Raw genomic sequence first — 9,957 nt, 5'->3', positions numbered from 1 at the left:
GCATCACTCTAGGAAATTTTAGGAAAAAAAAACTCTAGAGGATCCATGCTCATTGTAGTAAGGCCTCGTTAAAATTTTATTGCTTAAAAAGGTAGTTATATTTTTTTATAATTAAATATAATATTTGTGAGAAAAAAAAAATGATTATGAATTTGATGTAATATTTTATTTTGATGATTATTTTAATCTATTTTATTTTTTTTTGTAAATTTTAATAAATAAATAAATAAATAAATAAAAATTTAAAACCCAACTTACCAATCAGGGTCAATATATTAAAAAAATAAAATAAAAATACAAGTGGGTCAAAAGAAATATGCTAACTTCTCAAGAAAACAGGAATACAAGTGGTTACATCTAGACTATAGGTAGGTACACGCCTATATAAATGTGATCACAACTTAGAGAGAAACACAGAGTGAGCTCAACATAACACAACATAAATCCCAAAAATGGAGTTTCTTGGTTATCTAGTGTGCTCTGTGGTTTTCTTGATACTCATCCGTGGTCGTGCATTGTTTCGTAGAAGAAGAACACTCCCACCAGGGCCCACTGGCCTCCCTCTCTTCGGCAACCTCTTCGAGGTCGGTCCAAAGCCCCACGAATCACTGGCAAAGCTAGCCAAGACGTATGGTCCACTTATGACCATACGTATGGGCAGTAGAACTAGCGTGGTGGCTTCTTCGCCGGAGGTAGCCAGAGAAATCCTCCAGAAAAACGACGAGGCCTGCTCTGGCAGAATCGTCCCCGACGCTGCCACGGGGCAAAAGCACCACTTCCTGGCCCTGGTGTGGATCTCCACGGTCGAACAATGCCGGTTGATTCGCCGCGCGCTGAGCATATACCTGACTAACCAACAAAAACTCGACACTTTGCGAGGACTAAGACACAAAGCTGTGGGAGAGATGATTCAACATGTTAGAGAGACGAGAGATCGAAGCGTGGCGATCGGAGAGTTGGCATTCATTACTGCTCTGAATATGATGTCCAACACTTGTTTCTCTGTAAATGTGGCTGGGTTCGAGTCTGGAGAGGCACAGGGGTTCCTGAATGCAGTGAAGACAATCATGGTGGTTGATGGGAAGTTTAACATTGCAGATGTGTTTCCATGGTTGAAGCCTTTGGATCCACAGGGATTAAGGACCAAAGCCAAGGTTGCTTATGGGTGGCTTGATGATGTCTGTGACGGGTTCCTCACTCGGCGGCTCAAGCACAGAGAGTCGAATCTGCCGAGTTATGGGGATTTATTGGATTCCCTTCTTGACTACAGCCAAGAACATCATGAGTCTGAATTCAACTGCAAAAATATCAAAGTCTTGCTTGGGGTATGCCCTCTTTCTCGGGAAATTATTAAATATTCCTAAAGTATCATGTGTTTGTACTACTCATATTCTCAACCAATCATAATATTATGAAATATTATAAATTTATACTCCGAAATTACTGAATAATTACCTCTCTTTCTCTCTCAAAGTAGGTTGGTTACAGGAAATTATAACTTTATTCATGCAAAAACAATTATATTGATCTTACATCGGTAACTACTTAATTTAAATAAATTTGTCATTAAAAAATTAAAAAAATTATTTTTAAAATTATATTTATCATTCATTTTTTTTTTAAGATAATGTGATTTGATCATGTGCCATTAATACTTGATCAACTTGAACTTTTATGTAAATAGAGGCATCAAATAGATCAACCGTTCAAATTATTGAATCTGGGCCAACAACCCCTCAGCTAGAGCATATAAATATCCCTATTACTAATATATATATATACATATATATAAATATATAAAGGAAATTTAATATTTGTGTCTGACAAAAAACATTGGTAATTTAAATTTATTACTGTGAAAATCTAAGAACTTTGGAACAATTCTATTGGCTTCAATTTAACATAGTTCTTTTGAGTCTTGGTCTGTGTATCAAATCGTTTTTAACAATACTTGCTTATTTACGATCAGAATCAAATTGTTTTCTTTTGTTTTTTAAAATTGAAAAGCAAGTCGTACAGTTTGTACCAAATTTAGATTGGCTTACTAATATTGACAAAATTCTTTACCCAGGAGCTACTACTTGCAGGAACTGAAACAAGTTCAAACACAGTTGAGTGGGCAATGACTGAACTGCTACTGCATCCCAATATAATGTCGAAATTGCGCGGAGAAATTACAAAAACAATAGGACCAGAAGGAACAATAGAAGAATCTAAGATCATTGCATTGCCCTATTTACATGCTGTTGTCAAAGAAACAATGAGGCTACACTTAGCGGTGCCTCTTCTCATACCCCACAAGACCGAGACAGACGTGAAGCTGCGCGGTTTTCTCATTCCGAAAAACACCCAAATCTTTGTGAATGCGTGGGCCATTGCTCGAAACCCAAGTTATTGGGAAAACCCAACTCAATTCATGCCCGAGAGGTTTTTGAGGTCCGAAATGGACTACAAAGGCCAAAATTTCGCCTTTCTTCCTTTCGGTTCTGGGCGTAGAATGTGTCCCGGTATTCCTCTTGCTCAAAGGGTTGTGAGCTTGATGATTGCTTCACTCGTGTATCATTTTGACTGGAAGCTTCCTGATGGCGTGACACCAGAAAATTTAGACATGACTGATACTTTTGGCATCACACTACAAAGGGCAACGCCGCTTCGTGCTATTCCAGTGGCTAGGAGAGACTAAAGTTGAAATAAATCTCAACCTTCACAACAATATGCTAAAGAAGTGATAAGAATGAATAATGGTGTTACACACACTAATTACTATGTTAATTAGTGTATTAACACATGATATAGCAATGTAATTTTAAAATTATAGATCCCACTTATTATACAAATTATAATAATTCAAAGATATTAAAATTATGTCACATCATCCGTTAATTCATAAATATTACCTTAATTGTCAAAAATGATCATTTCTTTCTATTTATATAGCTCTCTTTCTTCTCATTACACACACTTAAAATTTTAAATTTTCACTTTATCTCTCAACAATAGGAAATTGTTTTGTGTTTCTAGCGCATTGTCCCATCATATCCAAAAGCCACATGATTCCAACACGCAAGGGAATAAGATCTCATCCATACTTCATCTCTTCATATTTATCCATACCTCTCTTATGGACTTCAATTTACACTCACTTTGATGATCCAAATTGTCTACTTCATGGGCTTCACAGTAAAAGTTATTCATACAACAAATTAAATTTATCAAGCAACTATAAATACAGAAACAAATCACATTTTATTTTACAAAATAAAAGGTTTAAGTTTACAATCTTATTTACTATTCATTTTACAAAATAAAATGTGATTTATTCTTATGCTTACAGATATCTGATCAAATTGATTTTGTACATGAATAACCTTTATTATAGAATCTACAAAATAAAATATTTAATGTTGGAAAATTTATAAAGAGGTAGTTGTGAATTGAAATAGACTCCATTTTGAATGAAAGGGTGTAACCTTTCATGGTGTCTTTTTGTTTTAAAGGAAGGGTCAAACCTCCATTTGAATGAAAGGGTGCAAACCTTTCATGGTGTCTCTTTATTTTAAAAGAATGGGTATGTCCCTTCTTCATACCTTTTCTATTCAAATTGAATAGGTGCCAACAAAGCCTATATAAAGGCAGCCCCATTCCAATTTTGATTGATTCCGAAAATTCATTTTCCTTGCCTTCATTTTGCTCTCTTGCGTCCTTTATTCTTCATATTATTTTAGGGTAATTTTCAGAGAGTTAGAACACAGGTTTGGTTCGCCGAACAAATTGTTTGGAGTGCTACTACAATTTGTGAAGATCATTGTATCCTGGAAGATAGACGCCACTTAACCGTAAGCACCGTAACGGGGCGAATCTGTCTTAAGGACAGAGTGTCACACACTCGACTTGGTCTTTAAATTATTAATTCGGTTCAACAAAATAAATTCTGTAAGTTTTATTTTATTTTGTTTGAGTTATTTTAAGTTATTTTATTTACACAGAAGATTGTTCCAACATTTAAATCAGTGAATTCGAACTTAGACCCACAAAAAAATATGTATAAATATAAAAAAAATACAAATATAGAGAGAAGCTTATTCCAAATGCAAGAGCCTACATACACTATAAGAAATAACAGTTTTGCCGACCAAAATATTAGTCGCGAAAGGTCAGATTTTTAGTTGCTGATACCATTTAGCGACTAAATTTTTTTATCGCCAAGTTAGTCGCCTAAACCCTGTCAGCGAATGTTTTAGCGGCTAAACGCGTGTTGGTCGCTGAAAGTGCAACATTTGGCTACTATTTTTTTTAGTCAGCAATGTTATCTTTTAGCTACTAAATTTTATTTGGTTGGCAAAACTAAATGTTTTGGCTACTAAATTATTGGTTGCCAATAGTCAATTTTATTTTTTAAAATTATACATTTACCGACCATTACTCAAGGAATCGACGACCAAACCTTTTAGTCGCCAAAAGCTCATTCGTGAAAAAAAAAAATTACACTTTGCTCTTGTAGAGATTCAAACCATCAAGCTCTCACACCATAAACCTTATACAATACACTCTTTCCACTACACCTCCATAACACCATATGATTGTATATGCAACATATATTATTTATATAGTGTATAGATCTATATTAATATAAAAGTATATGTATAAGATAATTATTTTTTATTGAACATAATTTATGTAAAAATAAATTATTTACTAGAAAAAAAAAGAGACCACTTTTGGCGACTAAACATAATTTTAGTCGCCAATTCTATACTTTTGGTTGCTAATTATTTTTTAGTCGTTTAAAAATAAAATTTCCGCGCTAAAATTACTACTTTTGGCGACTGAACTTCTTTTTAGTCGCCAAAAAGCCTCACTTTTGGCTACTAAACATCTTTTTAGTCGCCCAATGCCTCACTTTTTGCTACTAAATTATTTTTAGTTGCCAAAAGCCTCACTTTTGGCTACTAAAATTTTTTTAGTCGGTAAAAGCCTTACTTTTGGCGACCAAACATCTTTTTAGTCGCCCAATGTCTCACTTTTGGCTACTAAATTATTTTTAGTCAGTAAAAGCCATATATTGGCGACCAAACAGATTTTTAGTCGCCAAAACTTATACTTTTGGCTACTAAATTTTTTTAGTCACAAAAAATCTTTACTTTTGGCTACTAATGCTTTTTTAATCGCCAAAACCTATACTTTCAGTGACCAAATGTGCTTTTTTAGTCGCTAAAGATACTTTTTCATGTATTATATAATCGTGTGGCTCCCAATTATATTCGCACAATGTGTCAAGAGGACATAGTAATTTTTCCAGTATTGGCACCACTAAAACATTTGAATACCCTAGGCACCACTCATCACCTTCCAATTTTTTTTTTCTTTCTTTTTGTTTTCTTTTTTATTTATTTATTTGTTTATTTATTCACATCTCTTCTTGTCACTAGCACCCTAAAACAAATATTGAACACCATATAGTTTTGAGCTCACCTCATCAAATTTTTGAACAATTTTGTTATGTCTAACCCACAATTCCCAAAAATAAAAATAAAATAAAATAAAATAAAAATGGCTTTCCTAAAGCAATATTTCCACATAACGACATATAAGAGTTTTAAAGATCAAGTTTTTTTTTTAATCTCTAAAAGTATAAATTTTGTTGTGAAAATATTTGGGGATTAATTTCAGTTCTCACGAGAACAATTGCTAAATGGCTGAACTAAAAGGTCAAAAAAGAAATTTGTAGGGACAAAATTTTGAAATGTTGCTAATAAATATACTTTTAGGGATAAAATAACTTAGCCATAAAAAGAATTATATTTTGAGACAGAAACTTTGGTCCCAAAAAATTAGTAATTCATCGCTAAATATCCAATTTTATTGTTAAAAATAAAATAATAATATTTTTTGACGACAAAATTGTTTTGCCCATAAAAATAATTTTATCTCTAAACTTTTGTCTTTAAATTGAATGTTTATGTGACAATTTAACATCTTTTTCATTTTTTTTTATCAATAAAAGAAAATTTTATTAATATCGAGAAAGATATAAAGATCTTAGCATGCATCAATAAAACAGACACTACAGGAAAAGGGGGATTTGGTGGCGTTTTGTTAACGACGTTTCTGTAAACGTCACTGTTATTAGTATTTAACGGCGTTTTATAAACGCCGCATATTCTATTAAACAAAATGACACCGTTTTATGATGGGAGGCGTTTAAAAACGCCTCCGAATGTGGTGACCCATACGCGCCCCTTTTTTGTGAAAACCTTATTTTGAATCAGAGCCTACATACGCACAGATCTCTCAACCCTTAATACATGCGCACATATCTCTCTCTCAACCCTCTCCATCGAAGCTCCATCGAAGCTTAAATCAAAGAAGATTCAGATCGAAGCCCCGATCTGAACAAAACCTGATTCAGATCCATCGAAGCTTAAATCAAAGAAGATTCACTACACCCGTGATTTCACTCTCTCTTGCTTCAAACCCTTTCGTTTCTCTCGATTCAAACCCCTTCATTTAGTAATCGATTAATCTGCAACCCTTCTCTTCAAGTATTCGATTCACCTCTTCGTTTATTCGATTGAAGTATTCATAGATCATCGATTCGCAGATCAGTCTTATCTCTATCTCTAGTTCATGTTCGAGTTCGCAGGTCTTTCTTCATGGTAAGTGTTGATCAGTCTTATCTCTATCTTCTCACAGTCAAGTTCGATTGAAGATGATCCTTACTGATGGAATCATTCGATTCAGGTTTGCTAGGTTTTATCTAGATCAGATCGATCGATTGAAGATCTATTGATCGATTGAACGTGATTTCGAAGTTCAACCTTCTTCAGCTCGGTGATTCAATCTCAGATTCGTTCGGCGATTTCGAAGTTCTCTCTCGATTTCAAAGCTCGGTGATTCAATCTCAGATTCGTTCAGCGAGGAAAGTGAGCACCATCATCTACCAAGGTGAGCACCATCGCTTCAGATTCGCTTGTTTTTTTTCCCTAAATTAGCATGTTGAATTTTCCTAGCATGTTGAATTTTAATCTCTGTTTTTTTATTACCCTAAATTAGCATCAGTTTGGATTGATCAATCAGTGTAGCTTAGATATTTAGGTAGAATATCTGGTTACATTATTATTATTATTATTATTTTGAATTCTAAAATATAGAACAGTTCATTATATCTTGGAATGGATTGTGATTTTGTATTCAATATTGAGAAAAAATCTAGCTTAATTCAATTTCTTGCATAATTTTTTTTACAGACAGTAATAGATATTGATATTTGAACAATTTGTGTATCCTCTGCTTTGCTTCTTTACGTGTCTGATAGAAGAATGTAAATTGTAGTCTCTTTGTGAAGAGATTACCATAGCCGCCTTTATTCATAAGGATACAAATAAGTGTTGGTGCCAAAAATGATTAATAGTAATAAGAGTTGTGTTATCTTCCTCAAAATTCTCATCAATTCAATGTCTTCTTTGAAAAAAAAAGAAAAAAGAAAAAGTGCTTTCATTACTATTCATTTTTAATAAAGTTAATAAATGAACACTTTTGTTAATTGTTTCCGAATCTCCTTTACCCCATAGTTACTGGTGCGGTCTGGACATGGGAGCACAGGCAATGCCACAGGAATGCAAATGCCATCCTCATCCTCCAAATCAACACATCTGCAAATGCTACACTTTATGTGGCTTTCACCACCCACCTTCACCTTCACCTTCACCTTCACCTTCACCCTCACCCTCACCCTCACCCTCACCCTCTCCCTCTCCCTTGACCGCTGAAATGAAACCATAATTGATGTTCAAAGAAACAAATTTAGTAAATTAATTACAATGCCTCTCAACAAAAAAGATTGGCAATGATTCAAGCTTATTTGTAGTTTTTATCACTTGGGTTTCTATTGTTTTTCTCTAATAACTTCAACATATACTGAGACGGTTGAACAAATTGACAAACTGTCCTAGAGATCGACAGTGAGCAGGCAATTCTCTCCTACATATATACATAGTAGTGGTGGTGTTGTTGTTGTTGTTGTTGTTGTTGGAGGGAAAGAATAAAAAATGCGAGGGAAAGACATGGAGAATGAGGTGTTCGTCGGTGGGATTATACCCCTTCTTTACAACCAGCCCAAAATTTAAATTAGAAAGAAAAAGGAAGACAAAGTAAAGAGAAAGTAATGTGGGACTGAGCAATATGATATTTGTGAAACCATATAATTGTGTGTTGATTTGTAAGTGTATGGAGCGAAGTGGTCCAACTTGAGTTAGTGATTATCTGTATATTTATCGCTTCGAATTATGCATTTTGGGCTATGTACAAGTGTTTCTAATTAATAGATCATTAAAACATGTGATGCTTTTGGAAGTTTAGCCACCATGCTCACCACAACACAGCTAAGAATTTCATTGCATTTGTATCCTGGAAAAAGGGGTTGACTAAATTCTTTCATCATATATCAACTAGCTTTTGGAGTTTCTAGTGTCTGGGAGTTTCTAGTGAAACAGAAAATGAACAGGATGCTGTTTCTTTTTGGTTTAGATAATCTACAACAATAATTATAATGTTTTTTTATTTGGTATGGTTTCTCTCATTGCCAATTCGATTCTATTCTTTCTTTTTTTTTTTTGAACATTTATGTTTAAACAGAGAATTATGCCTTTTACTGGTAAAGTAAAAAATGGGCTATGCATTAATAAGACTCACAAGTTTGATCCCAACATACTGTTTTTATCTTACTCTGGTCAAGCCGTAAAGCTTCTAATGCTGCTAATGCGAATAACTTGTCTGCACTTCTAATTTGATTTCCATAAATCTTCTTCTTGGGGACTGTTTACTTGTCTCAAGTTTGATATATTAATTTCAGAATTATGTGGTTCTAATATTGCAAAGTTACTTTTATTCTGTAGACTGTGATTTCTGCACTGCAATCTGTTTTACAAGAGGATTTCAAGGCTACTGAGATTGAGGTATTGCCATTTTCTTAGCGACTTCCTGAGTACTTATTTTTCTTCATAAGGTACTCTACAAGTCATTAACAAATTTACTTTTCTTGAACAATCTAATTTAGCCTAAATCATCTCACTGTGTGATATGTTCCACTTCAAAGGTCGTCACTTATTTTAATTACTATTTTATGATGTGTGCATCAGTGATTTTGTTTTATTTTCTATAGCCAAAGTTCTCTCTATGCTTGGCATCCTTCAGAAGGTTCTAAGCCTCATTTCGGCAGCCTCTGTGAGATAAATCTAAAGATATATCTTATTATGCTCTAATAACCCTTACCTAATGTAGTGTTGCTATAGGACAATTATTATTATTATTTTTTTGGTCAAGTATTATTATTATTCTTTTATTATTTTAGTTTTTTTTTCCTTCCCTTCAGTGAAGTATTCTAAATTCTGATAGCATCCATTGGTAGATGCACCTATCTTAATTTTGATTGTGTCCACTGCTAGATGCACCTATCTTGAATGAAATTCAATTCTTGGTCTAATCAAATACCCAATACTCCATTTCCTGCTACATTTTGGTGTCACTATATATACAAATCTGATGCTTCAATCCATGAAATTGTGTTTCACAACATTTTGAGCGAGTAAGGTCCTCCATTTCGTTACCGATTTTCTATATGAAGAGATTTGTATGGATGTCTTCAATCAGGATGAACTTGGCATCATGGGTTTGGGAACATGAAGCTGACAAAGGATACACATTAATTTGAGTCACCTGAGGAGTTAAATGCAAGTTTTCAATCAAAAGGCATAAATTCCAAGCACAGTCTCCAGATCTGTTTCTTCTTTTCCTATCACTGCAGAAACATGTAGTAATCAGTTTCCTCCTATGTGACTAAAAAATAGTTTGTCACAACGCATTCATGCTTGACACTGGTGTATCATGTATGTCTAGTGAATGTGCTGAACTGTTTGTTAGAGAATGTTTTATTTTGGCTGATTTGGTACCTTCTATTAT

The 9,957-nt window shown here is 33.9% G+C and overlaps 1 protein-coding gene and 1 long non-coding RNA gene across 2 annotated transcripts; both read left to right on the top strand.

The window, feature by feature from the left end:
- Positions 1-370: 370 nt before the first annotated feature.
- On the top strand, positions 371-2,870 carry LOC114261353 (cytochrome P450 76T24). The gene is made up of 2 exons (XM_028201625.2): positions 371-1,325; positions 2,072-2,870. Exons 1-2 carry the CDS (start codon positions 453-455, stop codon positions 2,681-2,683), a joined length of 1,485 nt encoding a protein of 494 aa, XP_028057426.2. The 5' UTR covers positions 371-452; the 3' UTR covers positions 2,684-2,870.
- A 3,490-nt stretch (positions 2,871-6,360) lies between these two features.
- LOC145803336 (uncharacterized) lies at positions 6,361-9,484 on the top strand. The gene is made up of 3 exons (XR_014345440.1): positions 6,361-6,656; positions 6,742-6,945; positions 8,895-9,484. It is a non-coding gene; the product is annotated as an uncharacterized LOC145803336 (long non-coding RNA).
- Positions 9,485-9,957: the final 473 nt, after the last annotated feature.

This window comes from Camellia sinensis, chromosome 11, assembly GCF_055761805.1.
Source record: "Camellia sinensis isolate YWXY chromosome 11, ASM5576180v1, whole genome shotgun sequence".
Taxonomy (NCBI): Eukaryota; Viridiplantae; Streptophyta; class Magnoliopsida; order Ericales; family Theaceae; genus Camellia; species Camellia sinensis.
The sequence above is the reverse complement of the archived record's forward strand: the minus strand, read 5'-3'. Positions and strand labels throughout refer to the sequence as shown.